Below are 23,209 nucleotides of genomic sequence, written 5' to 3'. Positions count from 1 at the left end.
TGTAGAAGGCGGACATTCAAAGGTTTGTTGTGCACAATTTCACTGCTTTCATCGCTGCTTTGAACGATCTCATTACTCTGAAGCGCTGCATTCTCGACATTTGGAGGTAATAAATTCAAGGAATCGGTCTCGACACTCTTCAGTGGTATTGCTTGAGACGCTCTCACTGATTTCCTTTTATCGTCAGCATGTTCTTTACTTACATCAATACTTCGGTGCATCAAACGCTTCGAGGATTCCTTTTCAAGCGCGACCGATTGTCTCTTGGTGTTGCCATTCAAAGCACCATCTTCCGTCAGTATATCCTGAAAGGGATTCTGATCCTTTGCACTGTCATTTTTCCTTTTTCGAGAAATACGTGGCTTTGATTTCAAAATTTTCTCACTTAGGCTAAGATTATCGTCCTCTTCATCTTCCTGCAACCTTTCTCGCGAGACTCCTCTGTCCGAATCGCTATGAAGCTCAGAATAATTTGCTTGTTTCTTCCGTAATTTTAATGGAACGGTTACCTCGGTATCATTCAAAGCACTCGAAAAGGCATTGTTAGTACTCTTCCTGTTATTTGCTGCTCTCAAATGAACCTTTCGCTTTCTTAACTCAAGCTCCTTTTCCGACTCAGACGTTGAAGTTTGCAATATATTGGTTTTAACTATCGCTAAAAAGATAACATATGTAAGTATTACGAATCTAGAATACAAAGTTAAACATTCCGCCTGTTTATACCTGCGCTATAATTGTGTCTTGAGCTTGTCGAAGCAGCGTGATCGCTATCGGAGAGATCCAAATTTTTCCACCATTCCAAACGATCCTGGCTAGACTCCATCCGCGAACTAAGGTCCAGCTGTCTGGGTGTTTCGTTTACAGTGTGACTCAAGGAATGCCGCGGAAACGTTTTCTCCTGCAAGTGATCGTACCAGAATGTTTGTTCTGCGGGGAAAAAAAAGAATGCATTGAAGTCTCGTCGAATATCATTTTCGAGTTTTACTTTGCTCGTGACAGTCACAGAAATAATGAAGGGGAGATGTTCTTACCTTCGTCCATGATGTTTGTGTCCGGGTCGAGAAGTCCGGAACCGGTGGATCTACGGATGGAGCTTCGTTTCCGAATGTATGATTTTCTCTTGGCCATGTTTATAGATTATCTTACACGATGGAAGAATACTGTATCTCTAACTCAACGCCACTTGAGAATGCTCGAGGTCCTAAAGCCTCTCGATCGAACCCACTACTTCACATCTTCGATCATTGCGAAAAACCGCGCAAATTCTACCGTCGACAACACAGATGACCAGACCACAAACGACGCGAGGTTAGGTTAGGTTACACTCGGTCACGTGATCATAGGTCGATGAATTCGATGGTCAGTTTCGAGAATCGATTAGCAGTTTATTTTTATTGAATAAGAAAAAATACAATTTGGATGACTTCGATAAAAATGTTAAAAAAAATATTTTGTTTTGGATCTAAAATATATAAACCACTTGTATATCAAACAAATACGTTTCATCTATTATATATTTTATCTTTTTAAGATAATGTTCCTGTGATTGTTACAGGTAACATTTTAATTGTATATTCTTATAAAAAAATTCAATTTATAGATAAAAATTATATGCTGAAAATAATGCGATAAATGCTCAAATAATGTGATGAAAATAAAAATTATTGAATGTGAAAAAAATAAAAATTGTTTTAAAATTACTCCACGGGAGATGTAGCGTTTGATTAATAATTTAATTTAAGATTTAAGACAACGAATTACATATATTATAAATCTTATTAATCAATACCATCAATACCTTGTGTTTTACCTTTAAATAATGGTCTGTTAAATCAATATTTAAAAGCAATTTTAGCGCAATTATATGAATTATACTAAAAGAGATTATAATGTATTATGTACAATATTATCTTGTAACACAACATTTACAACAAAGTTACGTTCTCCTTCGATTAATTTGCTACATGTACTGTACATGGATATACATATATAATTAAACAGCGCGTATATACAAAGCGAGTACAAGTCTAAGTTTTTTGTTTCTTATTGCTCGGCCCGCTCTCGGCCTGATCGTCGTTTTGAAAAATCGTTTTTGGCTGCGTTCTCTTGTACGCGGGCGCGATCCAGTATGGTTCTTCCTCGGCTATCTTTGCGTACTTCAAAATAGCTTCTCTAGGATCCTGGTCGTCCTCAATCCGCTTACTCAGCCCGAGATTGCGGATGACGTAGGAGCTGAGCGTCCCTCCGGAGGACGCGACTCTGCCACCCTGGCCGGAAGTGATGGGCAGATCAGGACGCCTCGACTTCATTGGATCGAGCCTGTCCTTCTCCATCTGCTTGCGTACCGACTTGGGCCTGTCCTGACGGAACAGGGGTAGCGCGTGAGGCGTTATAATCTGCTGGGTAGACATTATCTCAATGTGCTTCTGTTTCATGTGCGTCTTGACGACGCACAGCTTGGCGCCCCTCATGCTCTTCTTCGGATCGTAATACACCTTGACGATGCCGTTGCCGCAGCCGACGAACACCTGATTCAATTTCGGATGCCACAGAGTCTTTATCACGTGCGAGTTCGTCACGGGGATCTCTCTGACCAGGTCGAACGTCTTGCTGTCGTAGAACAGCACCCTGCCGGTCGTCTCCCCCTTGTTCAGAGATTCTCCCGTGACGATCATCGAGTCGTCCGGACTGAACATGCAATCCGTGGTGTCGTAGCGCGAGAACAGTCCTTTAGCCTCGAAGATCGGCGTTTTGAACGCCCGCAAGTCCCACAGTTTCAGAGTGTCGTCGCAGGCCCTGCTCGCCAACATCTGTCCGAGATACGAGAAGCTCAGGCTGGACACCTCGCTGGATTGTGCGTGCGCGCCTCGCAGCACGAGGGACGGGTTCACGAAAGTCTTTCGGTGGTCCCACATCTGGATCGAGCCATCTATACAACCGCACGCAACGGCCGCGCCTTCCCGGCTGTAGGCGCACGTGGTGGGAATGGTCTTCACGCCGTTCTGCGCCCTGCACTTTATCAGACTCTTGTGTCCGCGCGGCCTGTACAGATTCCATATCCGGCAGGTGCTGTCCTGAGAGCAGGTCATATATTCCTCCTTGGCGAACGGATGCCAGCAGCCGCTGTTCAGACTGGCGGTGTGGCCCTTGGTGCGCGCCATATCCGTGATGTACTGATCGCCCTTGACGGTCTCGCATTTCTCAAAACCGTCCCGGTCGAGGACCTTCGCCTGCGCGGCTCCGGAGATCACCAGGATCACGTCCCCGGTCGTGGAATACTGCAGACACTTGATGGGATGATTCTCGCAGGGCTGCAAGGTCCTGAAGCTCTTCATGGACGTGTCCATGCCGGCGAAATCCCAGAAACAGACGTCGTAGTCGATGGATCCGGACGCCAGTCGAGCTCCGGATGGATCCGCGGCGATGGCGATCACCGCTTTAGTGCCGTGAGTCATCGAAACCTCGTGAGAACAAGGGATCTTGTCCCTCAATGTTAACTCTTCTTCCCCTTCAGTGTCCGATGATTCTTTATCGTCGTCGTCGTCGTCATCGTCGTCGCTTTCATTCTTCTCAACCTTCTTCTTTTCTGCAATTGAATCTTTGATTGCTTCTGAAGTAACTGGCAAAGATGGTATTGGTGGGCCAATGAAATCATCATCATCATCGTCGTCGTCGTCGTCGCTCACCTCGTCCTCTTTGGATTCCGCGACTTCGTCGGATCTTTCCTTCTCGACTACGGCTGCTTTATTGCTGCTGATGGTCTTGGTGATGTTCTCCAGCATCTCCTGCACGTCGAAGGATTTAGCTTTCTTACCGAAGCCCGTGATGCCCATCAACTTCTGCATATTTTGAGTCTCCTCCTCGTCCTCCGGCTTGATCTCGTCCATCTTCTTCACATTGTTCTCCTCGCGTTTCTTGCCGAAAGTGCCGAATCCGGAGGTCTCGACGGGTGCCTCGGGCGCCGGTTTATCCAAACTGGCGCTTATCTTGCCGAAGGTTATGATCTTCTTCGAATTCATATTTTTGGACGACGGCGACTCGGCTATTAAATCCACATGCAGTTCCTACCTGTACAATATAACAATACAATTTAATTTATAATAAAATGAAGGATTTTGATGATAAAATCTTACATTCGCAATTATATGCGTCTTCTGAAGTTTGTTATGGTTTGTTGTGAATATTTTGGAGTAACCAAACCGATGGTCGAATAATGACAAGAGAGAAGCCTAAGAAGCTTAGAATTTTGTCCGCCGTTGGCGCCGTTTAGCGCGGGAGCTCTGGCGGAAGTGTAGCTGTACGCTAGCTGACGGTAATGACGAACCTAACCTCGAAAACATTGCGACTTGCCGACGGACTCTAGCGCGACTTAACCTACAGCGACTACGCGTTACTTCGCGATCGAGATGTTTCTCTCTGCGTCGTTTTAAATAATACTTAATAAAACGTCGACTGTCTTCGAAGTGAAATGAAGTTTCAAAACCGCCAAGTGACATGGTCCACCCTGGAGCTCACCGGACTCCTGGAGGACGAGGATTCTCACGTGCACTTCACGAGGGCCGTCAAGCATCTCGCGTTGCATCCGTACCACTTGAATAATGTTCAGCGGGGTCTTAACCAGATTTTGAGATCGTCGTTGAATTCCTACGACAGAGAGTACGCTATTATCTATATTTTTTACACACACAAGCACAAAATATCTATTTCTTTGATTCTCAGTTATGCATGTACTTCATTCAATGTTTATAACAGTGAGATAAAGATTAAACGATTATTATTTATTATTAAAATATAAGTATCTTTTCATTGCCATTTTATTATTATGATTTGTCACCTGCACTCAAGTAGTACTATGTAATAATAATAAATTACATGACAAAGTATGTAATATGTTAGATTACTTTGACAAATGATGAAGTATATTATTAAGAAATTTACAATAGAATTTAACAAAATAATTTTTTATTTTAGATTAAAAGGGTTTGTGCTGGCTTTTAGAAATCCTAAATTGCTTAGCAATTTGGGAAAAATGCTGTACGACTCTCCCTTCATTCATATTGACATTGAAGTAGATTTTTATCTGTTTTGTCCAACGGTCGGATCTTTTCTAAAAGGTAAAGTAATCTTATATTTTTGCTAGCTGCTACGTGTGTTCTGTAAACTGATTTATAATAATTTCTATTATGTTACAGGGATAGTGAAGAAGAAGGGCTTTGACCATATCGTAGTGCTCGTGCACAAAATATATACTGTATCTATTCCGAAACCAGACGATACGGAAGAATGGATAGGTGAATCGGTCGAGATTGGGCAGGAAGTGAAATGCTGCGTAACTCAAATAGATAACAGGAGCAAACCCCCTTTCATCTGCGCTACTTTGAGGTCCGATTACTCACAAGGTTGTAGATTATCAGAAAGCATAATAAATAATATTGATAGCGTGGACAGTGCAATTGGAAGTATGAAGGGCGCTATAAAGATCGATGTTTCGGCTAATGGAGTGCCAGAAGACGGTAGTGTTTCTGAGACAGAGAGGAAAAAGCATCGGAAGAAACACAAGAAGTCTCGTGAAAACAATTCAAGCATTGCCTGTAAAGTTGAAAATGAATCGGAGTCAAACGATAACTTGGGAAATGATATTTCTAGAATTGTCAAATCCGAGAAGAAACCGCATCATCATAGTATGCAAGATACTATATTAAATACTGACGATTCTTTGAATAATTTGGAAGTTGATAATAGCTCTAAAAAACATAAGAAAAGTAAGAAAACGTCCAAGTTACTGGTTAATGATGATACAATTTTGGATGAAGCTGCACAGTCACGTAAAGCTGTGAAGAGAGAAAATTCCATTCCATTAGATAGCATTACTGAAACAGAGACGAAGAAGAGAAAGAAACATGCAAAGAAATCTAGAGAATTTGATTCAGAGAACGAAGAAAAATTAATTAATACAGATAACATCACTTTCAGATGTATTAAAACTGAAAGAGTAGAGCATTTAGATAGTGTTTCTGAAACAGAGACGAAAAAGAGAAAGAAACACGCGAAGAAATCTAGAGAACTTGACTCAGAGAACGAAGGAAAAGTAATTAATAATACGGAGAACACTATTTCCAGATACATCAAATCTGAAAAAGAAGAGCAATCAGATAGCGTTACTGAAACAGAGACGAAAAAGAGAAAAAAACATGCGAAGAAATCTAGAGAGAACGAAGAAGAAGTAACTAATAATACAGAGAACACTATTTCCAGAACTATTAAATCTGAAAAAGAAGACCAACATACGGATAAGAAGCATATTATATCAAATGCCGACCTTTCTTCAAGTAATTTAGAAGATAGCGTATCCAAAAAACACAAGAAACACAAGAAGGCATCTATGGAAATGTCAGATTCGGAATCAAAAGGTCACTTTGTTAAAATAAAGATTGAAAAGCAAGATCCAATTGTAGAGAGAATTATAAACGAAAGCCAAACGTCAAGTAACGAGACTCAAAACATGCAAAATTTAAGTAAAAATTTAGAAATGCCTAAATTTATAAAAAGAGAAGTTTCCATTGAATATGATTCTTTTGAAAAAGAGAGGAAAAAGAGTTCTAAGAAACACACGGTAACTTCAACAGACTCACAGTTGAAATCTATTAAAATTAAAACTGAAGACTGGACATGATCAACTATGTTATGAAATAACAGGATTATAGCAACAGCATATAATACGAAACATAAAAACATTTTATTCATAGATACAAATTATTGTAATGTACACGTTGTAATTGTCGTGTACTCTGTGAAATGGGAAACATTTAAAGATTTAAAGTTGTGTATTACATCGTATATCAGCTGGAGAGATTACGAATTATACACATTCGATTTATTCCAATTTTTTTTTTTTATTATTTTTCTTAAGCAATTCTAACAAATATACGAGTATTTATAAACAGTTATGTATAGATTTCGATCTTTTGCAATTATGAGGAATTCTCTCTATTAAACATCTAACAACGATTTGTACTTAGAAGATATTAACACCGTTAATATCTGGCCGATTTATCTGAACATCGATAAATCATCGCGTATCGGAGTACACGATATATTACTTGATAATTTTCTCATTAATACACATGATGTAAATAATCACATAATTTCTCACACATTGTATGTAAAGAAGAATGTCTCGCCTGAGTTTATACACTGGTAGCAATTAATATAGAAACGTGTGGAAAATATTATATTTCAAAATTCGCACTACCTCGGAATTTGACGGCCAAATCGTGTTCTCCAAATATCGCGAACTTAGCCTTCGAAATATGAATTTGCACGTTTCAGTCTGTCTTATTTCACTCGAATTATATTCTCATGAAAAATGTGAGATTTTTAAATAGGATATCTTTTTATTAATCGTGACCTCTTGCCAAAATGTATTCTAATAACTTTAACGGATCCGTTGAGAGTATAACAGAATTCTCCTATTCCAAAATACCGTGTATTCTGAAGCTGTTGTACATAGGAAAGAAGTTCTCGCAACAATCAGCTCGAATTCATACACAAGAGATTCACCACCATTTATTTATACCGAATGTAGTTAGACACCAAGATGTCTTGTGAATATTTGTTATTTTTTTAAATATCGGACAATAAATTACAGCAGTATGTCATGTTATTTACAGTATTTTCTTACCTTACCACATTCCACTCGGGTCTCTAGAAATATTACTGCGATATTTTCGAGTCGTACGTTATAAATGAGATAGATGGGATTGCTAGATTGCAAGCATCGGATCGTATAATTCAGTTAAAGATGTATCATTTTTAGATAGTGCGTTCGGAAGTCCATATTTGCACACATAACGAGTAAACTCCATTTATCCCGTATGTTCACCGAGTTGAAAGATTTTAGATTTATTTTCTAAAAGTTCTCGCATACAGATATTCCTACGTTTTAATTAGGTACACTTAAGCGGCATGCACGCGCGCCTATGTATTTACACGTGTAACGTCAATTTGTTCACTAGAACGTGGTTATTCGCACGTTATTGTCCGCACTATTGTCACACCACTGTAATCTTTGAGGGCGTGTCGTCAACGTTCACACTCGTCTCTCGCTGCTGAACGCAAATTATTTCGCCGCGTGAACATGTCTTTTTGAGAAATCAACGACAAGAGATAGAGGAAAAGGGATATAGCATAAACATATATATACATATATATAGGTTTACAAATTCACGGATATCGATCTTAAAGAACGATGATTAATTGATTGCGATTCAGAAGTTCCGTTTAGAAGTTCGCTGAACTTAACCGTGTTCTATACCTTAAAAGCACCATTTCAGCACCAGAGCGCGTTTCGTTTGACCAGGAGACATCTCCGTATTCTAAAATCGCAGACTAAAGTGCGTATGTGCATTATGGCAACGGCCACGGTAATCCGGAAAAGTCCACGGGACCGCCCAGACCCGCATCCGCCTCTAGCAGGCTCATGATGACAGCCATCGCTGCCTCGTCGTTGCCGTCGGACGGGATCGGATTTGGCGATTCGTTAATCGCGGTGCCGCCAATCATGTCCATCATCTCGTCGTCTGGTGACGTTCCTGAAAGGAGGTGGATGTTACGTTGTGCGTGATATCGTTAATATCAACACCCGCGGTTGGGCTGTATCTCGACAAACAGAATCAACGCTACGCTCTGCATGGTATCAATTCGCCTCCCGTAATCTCTCTCGAAGGAAAATCTTATCAAATCGATCAAATTGCTCTCACACACGCGTGCTAGCAAAATTCTTTCTCTCGCGAGCGCTTTGCTCTCTACTTCCTTTCCTCTCTGAATAATTTTGGCGAACGCATTACACCAAGAAACGACTCCTTAGAGACAGTAATAGCTATGACCTTGGTCATTCGCGATGCTGTTGAGCTGCACGTTGTTCGCTACGTGGTTGAACGTCGACGAGGGATTGCTGCTGCTGTTGTCGCTGCAGATGCCACTCGGCTGGGAAACGTCAGGTATCCTCTCCGGCGACGCCGTCGTCGTGATTTGCGGCTGTAAAAAAAATAGGCAAATAATTTAAAAACATTAGTTGATTTCGGCCAAATTGATAATTTACCTCGGTGTTCAATAAACCGGTCTCTGTCGCTGGACCAGGACTACTACCCGAGGAGTCTTCACTGCGTCTTTGTAAGTCCAATACCTCTTCCGCTATCTGCCGGCCGATCTTACTTACCTCTACGTGGCTCGAGATCAGTCTTTCTAATCCACCATTACCTGTTTATGAAAAATTTAACGTGATCTCTCAATCGATCGTTGCGACAAACCGCGTTCATTACGTAAACCCGCGCTTCAAATCGCACTTACTCTGCGTGAAATAATCATAGTTGCCCTGCACGCTCGAGTCCTCAGATCTGTTATTTCCACCTGGACGCGCGTCGCAGCTGAAAAAGCGACAGAAAGCTATTTATACGGTAACATCGCGCGCGTGGAATGTTGGTAATCGTTGCTTACAAGATAGCGGAATTCTTGGCGATTAGGTACTCGATGTCTTTGGTCCACGGGTTCCTGAAGGACTTCCACTCAGACTGCAACCGCACAAAGTTCCCGCCCTTGCTCCTAAACCTGTAGATCTGCGAAAATGATAACGCGCGAGATCAAAACGCGAAATTGTTATCGTGTCGTCGACATAGATCTTTTTTTACATTAGTCGACGATCGAGCGCCACTTTAATGCTTTAAAATTAATTTTAATAACCGCGAAGGGATAATTGCGAAGTGAATGACACTAATCACCTGCGTGGTAACGCGTTCGGAAGTCTGCAACGCGGCTTTGTGAGATTCTGCCAGGTGAGGAATGTCATCGTGGTGATAGTATTCGTACATACTGGTACCCAGCAGTTCCTGAGGTAGAAATCCCAATACTGGAGTAGCTCTAAACGACGAAAAAGTTAATTCTCTCATATACATACACGAGATGTTCGAATATTTCGATAACGTTGACCGACGATAACATCTTTAATTCTCGCTATACCGACCTTTGGTCCACGAACAGAAATTTGCCGTCCATCGCGTGTCGCGAGACGAACTGTATGGGCCTTGAATGAGGCTTTCTCGATGACAACGTGGCCGTCGATATCGCCGTTTGGACCCGGCCGACCGCTACCAAGCAAGACAAATTGCAAGTTTCGTCGACGTCGCCCTCCTGCTCTTCGAGGCCGATCTTCGCGGGCGCCCAGGACTTCAAGTAACCCGTGCACTGAATCACGCAATACTTCCAATCTAAAAAAGACACGTCTCTGTGCAGACTTGTCAATTGAGAATTCGCAAACATTGCAAATTACGTTAATTATACTATAATAGGTTTATACATTATACGTATTGTTGTATTTTACACGTGTGTAGAAGAGACAAAATTGCGGAAAATGAATAAAGGGAAAGTATCGGGACTTTTTAAGACTGCCGGCAAGATATTTGATGAAGATATATCAGCGATCCTTTCACCGGCGTCTCACTGCGATATATGGTGTCTCCTTTTCACCTTTGACGAGCCATGCGACAAAATTTTCGTGCCGTATCTCCGATCGTGCGTGTGGCTATCCGAAAGACGCGTTTGCATCCCCGATTCAAACACCCTGAATCGTCACGGTCATATTTTTTTCGCTTTGCGAGTGCTTTGCTTCTTGAGAGAAAATTGAATCCGTCATTGAAGAAGAGACATGACTTGGAATTATTTCCCTTCTCCATAAAAAATGTTATATTAATTTAGAAAAATATACGACGGTCAAAAATATTCGGACAGTACATTTGCGTAATCATTTTGTGAAAAGTGAAATATTCATTGATCAGCAAAAGATCATTCTCTTATTAAAAAAAATTTTGTTCAATAATGCTTCAATAAATTCTGATGGATTTCTTTACAGATAATTCTTTTCATGAATTTCACCGAGTTCCCAATTTTTCCACGATTCCCGATTAAATTACGATTTTCGGGTAGGTAATTATTCGCACTCACCTACGTTTTGTTGCTTCTTTCGCCTGTGGCAGCCAGCGGCGGTGTCGGCTTCCTCCTTCACCTGCATCTCACCGCAACGGATCCCGTCGACTTTACGCTTCATCCGACAGAAGAAAGATCTCCGCGCACCGGGGCAAAGTCGTGATACGCCCTGGGGTACGTCGGTTTTCACCGGTAACATGGCTGAAACAATCACGATGACAGCAACGGTCCATCCGTCGATCAATAGTTCCATCCATCGCTGCCTTCCACCTCGCTCTGTTTTCTCTCTTTTATTTCTATCATACATCTGATATTTCTCTTTCATATATCTCTCATAACTCTATCGTAACAAACATTTATTACACGGTATTAATGTTGCAATTATTAATGTCTCAAATACTTTGACGATCGGAACGCTTGACATGCAGATCGTCTCGCGATGCAACAACCGAGGAATAAACCTATAGCGTTAGACTCGTTCGGCAACTCTTCGTCTCTTTTCTTCATTCGGCGTGGAGCTTTCGCAACACGCTCTTATCTGGTAGGCACGCTAATTCAAAGATGTTTATCGACAAAGCTTACGCGAGCAAATGCTGCCGAGCGACTGACATTTATCAGGTGAAGGTGGTGGAGGAGATGCGCGCGGCAACTAATTTGCGTTTCGCAGTGATCGACGCGTCGAGCATGAAGCAACACGTCGAAAGGCGCTATAATTAATGGCTTCGAAGGCGGAAAGTCTTCGCGGCCGCTGGAGAAATTAATGCCCGCGCGAAATCTAGAGATGCGGCAGCAACGCGGAACCAGCAACAGCCGATATACTCACTTTTCGCGTCGATCAGTCGTTCCCTCGGACTGAGATCGGAGGACGAGAGCTGCTCCTTTACTTTCGCAACGTCCTTGGGGTGCAGGATGTCGAACCAACTTTGACCCAGCAAGTCGCCCTGTGCAAAATAAAATCCTCAGTTTGCGATTCAGTAAAAAAATTCTAAGCAATATAAATCGACTATATCGAGACCAAGCAAGTGTCTTGTTTAATAAAATTAAAATTGCTTAATGTCTAATCTGTTTTTAATTCGTGATATTCATGCCGATTTCTAAAACGGGTGCTCTTCTTTGAAACAAGCGTCAACTATTTAAATGTTTGCTCGGCCCCTATAAGCCATTGGCTGTATTGCCTCGATTATTTTCGAAACTCACAACAGAAATGTAATTAAATCGTGGAGGAAGAACGAAAACGACAAACGACTGATAAGTTCGCAAATTAGCCATGTTACGACACGGTGGCAATAGCGATCACTGTCAGTCAAACACATACTGAATACCCATTTCAAGACATAATTTATAATCAGTGAAATGAATACGCAGCAGACATTACTCAGACAGAGGCTAATGGTGGCACGGACGTTACGATTAATTAGCCATTGAAGGGGGATTCTTATGCGCGCGTTGTAAATTCCCTTTCACCCGATATTTCTCGTATGCTATATTTCAATATTTCTTATTGCTGATAGGTTTCGAAGCGCGATGGAAATTTGGAAGAGCTAAAATATAACGACTGACTCGGTACCTGAGAATAATTGAGAGTTTGCGAGACGGACTCGGACACGTAGAGAATTCTTCCGCGATCGCAGCCCACCACGAAGACGAAGCCCTCCGCAGCCTGGAACAAGACAAGCTGCTTTCCATTACGCTGTGGAGAACAAACGGTTAATCACAATCGAAGAGATCGCACATCTCGCTTGTCGTGCGTTTCCCGCCAACTTCGCAGCCGCGCATCGTTATCATTTTTAGGAATAAGAATTTAAGACCGATCCGATTAAGACGCGCAGCGGCCTCGCTCGTTGACGTTAATGAGCGAACGCAACGTCGACAAGAACGCAATTAACATTTCGCATCGTAAATTAAAGATTACGTTATTTATTTCCCGCAAGTTATTTGGTATTTGAGCTATTTGGTATTTAAGCTGTTTGGTATTTGAGCTATTTGGTATTGACTTAATATGTTGATTGCCGTTCGAGTTGATTCGTAATTGACGATCTATAGATCGATAGATAAATATTAGCTATTCTCTGACTGTTGATGAAAAAAATAAAAATTTTATTTTGACAAAAAATAAATATAATTAAAATTGCATGTTGATATAAAAAAGGGGATGAAATTATATATCGTACAGTGACAGTTAGCGTGTTAATATTCGCTTCGAATAAGAAATTTTGATCAACTTCCCGTTCCTCGCACGTGTATATTCAGCCACTCGAAGAGTCGCCTATGACATTTTGCTCGCGATTTCGCCGGTAACGCAATCTGGATATCAGCATCGCGCGTATCATTTATCGTTGCACCAGCTAACGTTCGCGTTACATAATCGTTGGCGAGGTTCGATCGGCGTATCGTCGATCGCATGTAACGTTCATTAATTAATCGTGTCAATGCGATTCCGTGCGCGGCTCAACAGCGACGTGCTCGAGTTTCTCTGTTGCGCTACTCGCGCACCTAACGTTTCCCCGAATCGTAAAGTTCGGATATATCAAGACAGAAATATCAAAACCCCGAGCGAAACTCTCTCTTTCTTTCTCTCCGCGACGCGGAGATACTTTCGGTGTCGAAGCGAGCGTGATAAACGTGTACACGTTTATCGCCGTATACGGCGAGTTTCGCGCGGATTAAGTGCGCGCCGATTGACGTTTATACCGATTTTTGCCACGTATAATCGACGGGAGGTTTAACGTTCTCGGCTATATAACGCACCGAGCCGGATCTCGATAGCGCGGTAAACGCACCGATTCGCAATGGGGAGCTCCTTACGCCGCGATTATGCGCGTTTAGAGCCGATCTGAGCTCGGCATGCCGGGCGTGGTCATTCACTCTCGGAGATATTTTCCTACGTCGAACGCGCGAGAACGAGAGTGGAGGGAAAAAAGCCCCCTCGATAAAAGATAAACGTGTGTACGTGTACACATGACAATGAGAAATGTCTGTGTCCGGCACCGCGCGTTTGAGCGGAATCTAGGGTGGATAGGAGTTATCGGTCGCTGGAGTGTGTTCCTTTTCGTCGTTTTCCTTCGCGCGGACGCGGCAAAGCGTATACGCTTCGCAGCCGATACGTTTCTATCGTCGCGAATAATTATGTGCCACTTTTGGCACGCCATTGGCGCGCAGTGAATTTCAATCCTCAAGAGATCTTGTCATTATAACAAAAAATATCTTTATAATAATAACATAATGTTCACTCAGTTCACTGTAATGACAAGACAATTATGGCAGACATTATAGGTGTGCGTTATCAAAAGTCGAAAGACTTTTTTTGAATGTAAGGAGAGTTTAGTTGAATGTAAGTAGTAGTCCAATTCGTCAAGAAGCCAAAAATTTTCGGAACGCATAAACGCACGTAGGCTCGTTTACGACATGAGAAAATCTATCTACTGACGTACGTTCTCCACTACCTGGAACCTCTTTCACGCTAATTGGTTCGAAATTAAAGGCGTAGGTGATTTGAGAGCGCCTCGGCCTAGGGTACTATTAGCGCGATACTATAAATCTACATGCTCCGGACCTTTCCTTTCGCCGCGCCGCACCGCGGCACGAGACCAGGCCGGATAAAAATCTGTAGCACGCGGGAGAGAAAGGGAGTTACCCGCCTGTTTCGCTCCGCTCGATCTCGTGCAAAAGGATTACAAAAGATACCAGGCTCGGTCTTTTACGGGCCGCGGCAAAAATACGTGTCATAAATGAATTTCGTGTTAACTATACCAGGAACTGTAGTTTCTATTATATACGCTTGCGCGTAACCACGATCGCGTTTATTCAGAAATGTCACTTTTAAAACCAAGCAAGACGCGAATGACGATGCAACGAAGCGAGCAAATCATAATCTATTGATTTGTTATGAAAAAGAAACAAAAAAATACGTTTCTTTCATAGGAATGTAATAAAAGAGAATTGAAAGTATTTGCCGATCTTTCGATTGTGTTATTCATTGTGTATAGAAGAAAGATATATATATATATATTTAATGCCTACTCGTTTTTCCATTATTTTTATCGTGAAAATTTAAATTTAAAGTCAGTCTCTAGCAGTTGTTTGCAATGTAGACGTTACACAACTGCCGTTCAAGTATACTTACTTGAAGTATGAGCGTCTTGAGTTCCTGATCGGTGAGGAACGCGGGCTTGTAGTGACCTTCCGTGTATGAGGTAACCGCGCCGAGGATAGTCTTGAGGTGTTGAACTGCCATTCGCAGCACGGTCAGCTTGTCCAGCTTCCGCGACATCGCGTGGCACATCGGTACCATCGCCGACAGCTCGGTGATGTACGTGTTCATCTTATCCCTCCTGCGCTTCTCAATTTCGCTGTGGTTCTGCCTGAAAGCACAAAATCATCGGTTCTGCTCGCCAGATTTTAATAGAGAGACGCAGATAAGAATGTGAGATTTATTACGTCTGTACGTGTCTGACACCAATGGGAATAACTCGTAAAATAACGAGTACGGAAACTTCATAAAATTACAATATTTATAATCCACATCACGGTTGTATGTATGAAAAACATGTAGCTGATATTGCAAAAAAAAACGTATATACTTTAGAGCGCTATTTATAATCTTATTAACGACGGGAGTTTGAATTAAAAATGATGATTGAATTAAACGCCTAGTCATCGTCCAAACGTAACAACTTTCATAACTGCATAAAATAGGGAGTTCATTGGAACATTTCACGGGTGGAACAACTCACGTGTGTATGTCCTCGATGATACAAACGTGTATTATACTATTACAAAAATTCGACGTTTTTGCATCTTTCTGAAAGGGAGTCACGGATCGAGCCGATATCTCAAATTATCATTTTCTCTCGTATTTCATATTTCCTCTTTCTTAAAGTATTTTTCTCTTACTATTATTTTCTCTCGTATTTCATATTTCCTCTTTGAGGGATTGAATGTCCACGTGAACGCTCGTTGCGTTAGTCGCGCGGAATCCCATTGCCACCGTCCGTTTCATGTAAACAAGAAACGGAAACAAAGATCGGAATGTGCAGAGTTACGAACGATGTAGGATAGCGATAGTAAGATAGTCTGCTGACCACAGCGGACTTTTCTGCGAAGGTTTCATCCACGTGGACCGGGGCCACGCGCGTCTTTAAAGCTTCCCCCGCCTTCCCGTTGACTTTTCCCGAAAGCTCAGCAGGCTCGAGCTGTCGCGTGCGTTACGACGACGATGACGACGACGAGATCGGTAACCGACGAGGCCGTGTGTCAATTGCACGTGAGGGGGGAAAGGGTCGACTCGTATACAACGGCGCTCTTTTCATTGCGCACGCTGATTTGTCTCCCAAGAATTCGCATTCATATCACGCCCGGAGGGGGATAAATTGCACGGCGGAAATCGTTGCGGCGCGGCGGCGAAAACTGGTCTCGATGCCGGACTCTATGCCGGACTATTATATCGCATAATTATGTCTCGATTCAAGTGGACATATCGTAATGGTTATCGTAATATCCGTTAGACTTTTATATCTGGCTTCAATGCGTGTCCGCATAAAACATATGTTAAACAAGTGCCTTGAAGCACCGGTGTCTTTCCACCGGTTACCGATCTGTACGTGTTATTGCCGAATATAAATTATATCTATATATATGTATAATACGACATGCATCTGTAATATTCGTTATACAAGTGTACATGATATCTGAAGAAACTGTTCAAGGCAGTTCTCTTAAGCGTCGCTTTATGAGATTTTTTCCTTTCAATATTGTTTTAGATGTCTGCAACATCTATGCAAATTCGTTTGTTTGGAAATCAATCGTTAATGCAATAAAAGCTTTCGCGACTGAACGACTCTGCTTTTGCGGAGCGACTCGCATCGCACGGCAGCAGGTAATACATCGGATTTAGTGACGTCGCTGATGAAGCCGGAGCAAAGAATCGAGGTAGGTCAAGGTTGGCACTCACCTTGGCATCTGACATAATACTACGTAATCGCCGATCGACGATTACGTTAAAAGTTCGGACCGATTGTATCGCGGGAGCGCGCTCTCGCTCCGGGAATCCCGACCTCCTTCCGGGCACCGAATATATCTTTTCGAATACTTTACGATACGTTTACTTACTTCTTACTGTCGTCATTTGTGCGAACTGATTTAGCGTCGTCTCCCAGGTCGTCCAAGAGATCGCTTCCAACGCTGAAACAGACAACAATGGAGATTCTTCAACGAAATGTTAGACAAGAAAATTAAAAATTTTATGTATATATAAATAGATAAATAAATTAATATTGTGAGAAATGATTTTTTAATATTAATATTAATTTTAATTTTAACGATTCCCCATCCTCTCCTGTGAGATATAACTTTGCCGATTAAACGCGCGTAGTAATCTAAGTACGTAATTGACGAAGTCCCTTCGTGGCGACTAAATTCGGTCGAAACATCACAGGAAAACAATTTCTTCGGCATATTACGACCTTCGCAGAGGGTGTTACCCCTTTGACGGCAAATTTCACGAAGTTTCGCCCGCGTAGAGCTTCCTCTCCACCGTCCTTTGTGTCTCGAGCTCGAAAAGTCGCACATGGGTTTCCCGTTCTCGCGAGGAAATATTTCGTCGACGCGATTCCTTCGTCGCGAGAGACTCGCCTCGGAAACGAGAGACACGCGTAAATATTTACAATAAAAAAAAAATGCGCGCGTGCATTTCAATCTTGCTTTAACGCCATCGACGACGAGATCAGGTTCTCAGACATAGATACACGTATATTATCTCTGTATAATGATTGCATATTCATAGATTTGTACTGCAAAAAATGTTGACGCCGCGAATCGCGCACTTTACGTCCTGTTCAATTCCAGACGAGGCAGAATAAATTCAACGAACAACCCCGACACGTGAATGACGCGAACGGGGCGCACGAAAACGTCGTTCGCGATCATGACGCTCGAAAAGGAGATTGCGATTTTTCGATGACGTTTATTTGACAAGCGCGCACCAGCTGCATAGCGCCCGCGAGCGAGCAATGGAGGTAATTGCCGAAGGCAATTTCGACCGATCGGGGTCTCGGGAGAGAGAGAGGCAAATCTTCCGTTCCATCGCAACGATTAAGTTAAGCCTTTGACCGCGTATCCGACACCTTGATTGGGTAATTACTCGGAACTACCGGGCGAAATATCTCGAAACATCGGCATCGATGAGTACCGAGAACCGTGGATGAGGGAGACGGGGACGGGGAGACCGAGGAGGTAAGTCGCTAGTTGTCGCGGGTTGTTTGCCGCAGCTCGCGAGACTCCACAGACTCTTGGCGGGGCACATTTGGCGGGCTTCGTTTCGCGCTTCATGCTAATGTGTAATATTCCGCGGTACGACTTCCACCTACGTGCCACGGAGAGCGAGCCGTACGCTTTGTGCTCCGGCAAACGGAGCGGTTGTTACCACGGCCAATTCTTAGATGTGTTTCCCTTGCGAGCGCTACGCACCGACGGACAAAAGAACGTTGTTCCACGTGGCGCGAGATTCCGCGCAAGAATTTCCGATAAGAGCCTCATTTCTAGCGCTTCTCTCTATTCGTTCATTTGAGATGACGACGATGCGCTAAAAATGTTCACAGTCGATTTCACCCTGGCCTCTGATTTCGCGAACGTTAAATTGTCGATCCTTTCTGGAAGCCCGAATTCATATTCAATTTAAATAAGTTAAAGCAAACTTATTACAATTACATTATATTTTCCATCTTATGATCCTAAAAAATATTTATGGATAATATACTTTCTCAATTTAAATTATTTTAAGTTTGTTAATTTATTAATAATGTATTGACCGCATTGGCAAACTTAAATAAAAGGACGTTTAACGACCTATCGCAAGTTCAGTCAGTACCTAGTTTGAGAGAAACTGGTGAAATCAACCGTTAATCCCTTAGGGGCATAAACCCTCAAGGTTCTCGAACAAATTACGATTAGACTTACTGGCAAGAAAGCTTCCGCTTCCTGGAAACCGGTGCAAACTCGTCGGAGGTGTCGGTCGCCGGTCCATGGCTAGGCGTGGTAGACGTGCTACGATGATGCCGATGATGATGATGATGATGGTGGTGATGGTGGTGATAGTGATGGCCGGAGGCGGGTGCCTGCTGGTCGGGGACCATCGTCGGGGGTGTCTCCATGTGCTGGGGCGGTTCAGCCCCCGTTGCAACCTGTGGGATGGTGGCGGTGCTGCTGGTGGAGGTGGTGGTGGTGGTAGTTGTAGTGGTCGTGCTTGGGCTGCTGGGGGTGGTGGTGGTACTGGCGGTACTGCCGCTGCTGCTGCTGGCGGGGGTTGGAGTCGGGGCGAGACCTTCGCCACCACCCCCCGCCGAGGCGGTGGTTAGCTCTCCCACCCCAGAACCCGTGCCTATCTCGCCGAAATAAACCGTGGGGCACGAACTTCTGCAAGGGAATTTTAAGCAGCCAAGTCAGACGGCACTATCTGATCGCTAATCGAAAATCGCGATTGCCGGAAAATGGACTGCCGTAGGTGTAGAGTGACTGTCGATTCAATAAATCGATGAAGTCACTCTGCGTAAAATCATGTAACACATAACATTCGTGCGTAACACGTGGTATAAAGTTTCTCCAACGTTCTGCGGGAATTACAGATTAAAAAAATACATTTCCATAAATTCTATATTACATAAATATATATGAAAAAAAATGTTTAAAAATTCAGTAAAATATATGGGCGATTATTGTAAGAAGAATTATTAAAAGAGAAACTTAATTCCCTGTATGTCATCGTTGAAAATTTCTAATCGTTATCTTCTGAGTAACGAGCCACTCAGTTATCAAGATTTATATATTTTCAAGACCCGAGGGAATAGGGAAAGTTGCAGAGTCGTATGGGAGTGCACAACATTTTTGTTCGTACATAGGTACGCTAATCATATGCGGGGCGTGTAATGTATAGTTGCACCAACGTCACATCCGGGAGTATTGAACTATCGTCATCGACCTTACGATCTATAAGCTCCTACGAACGATATTGATCCAATCACTCGATTTGCCTTACCTGTTTGACCGTATATAAAACCTTTTGCTGATCGATTAAATCTTGATTGCGTTATCGGGTTGTCAATCGCATTTAAGCATATAGGGATATATAGCAAGTCCCATGTATAATCACGCAGCTAATCGCATGGTGTTTTCAACACGCGTGGATAATCTAAATTATTTTTAATCGAGGATTATCTCTTTTATTTTTATAAAACTAAAATTGATATCAAAAAAAGTATTTTGATATCTTATCTTTAAAACTTCCCCAAAATTCTTTGGAGAATCTTTGCTTAGATGTAATTAGTAAATGAAAGAAAGAAAGAAAAAAAAGGTAAAATCGGGCTAATTGTTTGGTATTGTTGATTTCAAGACGACACGCGTGTTTGCTTTTGGTTTTACGATTTGAAAAACGCGGGGATCAAGGTCTACCGACAATCTCGCCAACGGCAGATAGTTCCGTGTATTATGATGTAATGCAGGCGATTAGCGTAATTCTATTTATTCGTAGATATACAACGGCGCCGACGGCGACGTTATGTCGTATGCGATGCGACAGGTGGGAAACTCGCGTGTAGCTGACATACGTAATGCTCAAGTGACTGCAATCCACGAATCCGAGTTAATCCTCCGCGGGCGTGCTTCAGTTCAACCTCTACAACGTAAGGTGCAGCCGCGCGCGACTTTATTTGCGAGACGACGACTTCCTTATCTCATCTCTCGATCTAATTTTCATTGGAAGAATTTTTTAGGCAAAGCCTAATCAGTCTAACCGTGGTATAATTACTTTAGCTAGGGTTGTCGAGATAAATCACGAGTTGCACGGCATTTGTATATGTTTAAAAAAAATAATAATAATTTCAAAGGCGTGGACGCGAAAGCGAGAGAGTGCGTCTGATCGAGTAGCCAACCTAGTGCATGAAAATTACATTCGTTGCGGTACCGCGAGACAATGATAAAGAGATGCATTACGCAATGTATCGCGACTCGTGCAAAATATCCCGCGAGCGTCGGGGTGCGGGAACGGGAAAAAGCGAAAAAGAGAGATAGGATAGAAAGTGCCAAAGTCCCCCCTATTGGTTTCCACGTAGTTTACACTACGAAACGTTGAAACGAAAATTGGAAGCAATGTGGACAGTGAATTGAATGGAGAGATTATCAACCGATCGCTCATCATCTCGTGTAGACGACATCGACGCGTTTTACTCGAGTTGCCGTTAATGCATTATTATGGACGTGCGCTATTTATATCCGTAAGAGCGTGAATGTTGAACTGACGATGACTGACACTGTCCTTCGCTTTGCCTTTTGTCGTATACACGCGTTGTAGACTCATATAAAAAAAAACAACAAATTTTATCACGAATTTTACCCACGTAACGCACCAGTCTATTAAGGTAATTACGTGAATGCAAGCCGTTTTTTTTTCTCTTTTTGCTAATTTGCCCGAGTAACGGGCCCCAGATATCATTCAGATACACGGATAACCAATTTCCGAGTGATTTCAGGTATTACCGACTCGATAGTGTTTACAACACCGGTTAATTCAGTGTTGACAACACCGGTCATAATTCCAAAGCCGATTCCAGCAGATTATGTCGAGAGGCTTAGTGACTGTTGTCGCACACAATGCGATACGTATAACATTGTATCGCATAAAACAACGTAGCGGCATAGTTCCGTTCGTAAGGAACTCATATATATATCTCATCGATATACATTGCATATATCTATATTAATTAAAATTGTTAAGACCCTTCATATTACCACATTCGCGACGACGAACACAAAGCGAGACAACCGAACTTACTGCACGGACGAGAGATTATAATAATCTCGTTGGTGTTGCTGCTGCTGGCCGCCGTTTCGCTGCTGCTGTTGCTGATGCTGATGATGCTGATGATAGAGTTGCGAGGCGGACGTGGCCAGTTGCGTGCAGGTGTCGTGCACGGTGCGGTGATGCTCCTGATGGTGGATGCGCGGCTGTAGCTCCTCCAGCGAGATGTATTCCGGCGTCTCCTGGGCCGGCACCGCCGCCGCCGAGTGCAGGAGCTGCGTGTAGCCCTGTGCCATTTCCTGCGCCACCATCTCCTCTTGTCTCTGTCCGGTCGTGGTTCCGGTACCGCGGTATCGCAGGAAATCGTCCAGTTCTGACCCCGCCGACGGATGATGCTGCTGCTGTTGCTGCAGCTGATGATGATGATGATGATGACGTTGCTGTTGCTGCTGCTGCTGCTGTTGTTGTTGTTGTTGCTGATGTTGTTGTTGCTGATGAGGATGCTGCTGATGCTGGTGTTGATGATAATGCAGCATGCGGTCGTTCACGCAGGCGCCATCGCTTGCGGCGGCCACCGAGTCATTATTCTCGACGACGTCACTGCTGGTGTCCGGCAGTAGACTACCCTCGTCTGGAGAACGACAGAGCGATTCGCCACTGGAGGATTCTCGACTAGGACGCGCGACGAGAACGCTCGCGACGTGCGAAAGCTTCCCTTATCCTCGCGCGACGACGAAACGAGCCGTGAAACCGGCCTCGATCGAATTGAAATGAGCTTCGCGATTGAAATGAATTTTCCAGAGATTTTATTATTGAATGATTTCGCGGCGATACTTCTTGTACGGTAAATCTTCGGCGCACCCTGTAGGATTACAAGACGTCTGCGCGTACGAGTACGTCGACAGTTGCGCGTATGATAATTTGCCGTGCTAAATTTGCGTAATGTTAAATACGGAGAGCCACTATCGGCGGGCAATTATCCGGGAGTCAGGGCATAATTATCCACTTGCGCGAACCCACGCGAAGCGCGACTTTCCAAGCCGACAGTCCCTCGTTTTAGACTCATATAATTTCCAGTGTATCATCTATATACGATTAGCACGCGGTTGCCTCATCGAAGGCGGAGAATCCCATGATAATCGCAACCGCAAAACATTGAGAACAAAAAAATACGAAGATCATTCCGACTGCGTTTTCCTTTCCTCGTTGATGTCATGACCAATAATTCAATTCCGCGAACTCGCCAAGTACCTGCGCGTGCCGCGTCGTACCATCGCACAATGGGAAAGTAGATGAAACAAATCTGTCGCATGTGCGTAACCCAATCTTCGGCCTTGAGTGACAGCACGCCAATGTCGCGCGATTGTGAGTGCTGTTAGGCACGTATCATCGAACGTCGCGCGACTCCGGAATGCGCGCAAATTAACGGTCGACAGCACGTATTAA

General features: G+C 43.2%; 6 protein-coding genes across 10 annotated transcripts in view; 1 reads left to right on the top strand and 5 right to left on the bottom strand.

Moving 5' to 3' along the window:
• The window catches only part of LOC112459076 (sericin 1-like), a 4,580-nt gene extending 3,254 nt beyond the window's left edge, over window positions 1-1,326 (bottom strand). The window contains exons 1-3 of the mRNA XM_025022975.1: window positions 1,032-1,326; window positions 724-927; window positions 39-655 (exon numbers count right to left, since the gene is read on the bottom strand). Of these exons, the coding sequence (XP_024878743.1) occupies window positions 39-655; window positions 724-927; window positions 1,032-1,128 (918 nt within the window). The 5' untranslated portion in view covers window positions 1,129-1,326. The remainder of the gene's footprint in view (window positions 1-38; window positions 656-723; window positions 928-1,031) is intronic.
• Window positions 1,327-1,726: 400 nt separating this feature from the next.
• Window positions 1,727-8,399, bottom strand: LOC112459108 (gastrulation defective protein 1 homolog). Of its 2 annotated transcripts, none has more exons than XM_025023076.1 (2): window positions 8,315-8,399; window positions 1,727-4,068 (listed from the first exon to the last, which is right to left on the bottom strand). In XM_025023076.1, the coding sequence occupies exon 2, from the start codon at window positions 4,017-4,019 to the stop codon at window positions 2,028-2,030; it is 1,992 nt and encodes a 663-aa protein (XP_024878844.1). In that variant the 5' UTR covers window positions 4,020-4,068; window positions 8,315-8,399; the 3' UTR covers window positions 1,727-2,027. The 2 variants fall into 2 exon arrangements, with proteins under 2 accessions (XP_024878844.1, XP_024878843.1); XM_025023075.1 differs by lacking the exon at window positions 8,315-8,399 and adding an exon at window positions 4,134-4,234.
• On the top strand, window positions 4,354-7,094 carry LOC112459109 (daple-like protein). Its single transcript, XM_025023077.1, has 3 exons — window positions 4,354-4,656; window positions 4,972-5,114; window positions 5,193-7,094. The coding sequence occupies exons 1-3, from the start codon at window positions 4,469-4,471 to the stop codon at window positions 6,671-6,673; spliced, it is 1,812 nt and encodes a 603-aa protein (XP_024878845.1). The 5' UTR covers window positions 4,354-4,468; the 3' UTR covers window positions 6,674-7,094.
• Window positions 7,536-8,858, bottom strand: LOC112459114 (aryl hydrocarbon receptor nuclear translocator-like protein 1). Its single transcript, XM_025023081.1, has one exon. It carries the CDS (start codon window positions 8,569-8,571, stop codon window positions 8,407-8,409), a length of 165 nt encoding a protein of 54 aa, XP_024878849.1. The 5' UTR covers window positions 8,572-8,858; the 3' UTR covers window positions 7,536-8,406.
• Window positions 8,859-9,491: 633 nt separating this feature from the next.
• Window positions 9,492-23,209, bottom strand: part of LOC112459107 (protein cycle) — a 15,544-nt gene continuing 1,826 nt past the window's right edge. The window contains exons 2-11 of the mRNA XM_025023074.1: window positions 21,797-22,394; window positions 18,931-19,386; window positions 17,086-17,157; window positions 15,101-15,338; window positions 12,545-12,637; window positions 11,801-11,918; window positions 10,996-11,178; window positions 10,019-10,262; window positions 9,777-9,915; window positions 9,492-9,614 (exon numbers count right to left, since the gene is read on the bottom strand). Of these exons, the coding sequence (XP_024878842.1) occupies window positions 9,492-9,614; window positions 9,777-9,915; window positions 10,019-10,262; window positions 10,996-11,178; window positions 11,801-11,918; window positions 12,545-12,637; window positions 15,101-15,338; window positions 17,086-17,157; window positions 18,931-19,386; window positions 21,797-22,394 (2,264 nt within the window). The remainder of the gene's footprint in view (window positions 9,615-9,776; window positions 9,916-10,018; window positions 10,263-10,995; window positions 11,179-11,800; window positions 11,919-12,544; window positions 12,638-15,100; window positions 15,339-17,085; window positions 17,158-18,930; window positions 19,387-21,796; window positions 22,395-23,209) is intronic.
• The window catches only part of LOC112459110 (nitric oxide synthase-interacting protein homolog), a 22,167-nt gene continuing 18,256 nt past the window's right edge, over window positions 19,299-23,209 (bottom strand). For 2 of the 4 annotated variants that reach the window (XR_003041269.1, XR_003041268.1), the window contains one exon: window positions 19,299-19,386. The gene's annotated coding sequence lies outside the window, so the exon portion shown is untranslated. The remainder of the gene's footprint in view (window positions 19,387-23,209) is intronic. The other 2 variants (XR_003041271.1, XR_003041270.1) reach the window with 2 other exon arrangements.

This window comes from Temnothorax curvispinosus, unplaced genomic scaffold (assembly GCF_003070985.1).
Source record: "Temnothorax curvispinosus isolate PA1 unplaced genomic scaffold, ASM307098v1 QBEX01009517.1, whole genome shotgun sequence".
Lineage (NCBI taxonomy): Eukaryota > Metazoa > Arthropoda > Insecta > Hymenoptera > Formicidae > Temnothorax > Temnothorax curvispinosus.
This window is presented reverse-complemented; position numbering and strand designations above follow the sequence as displayed.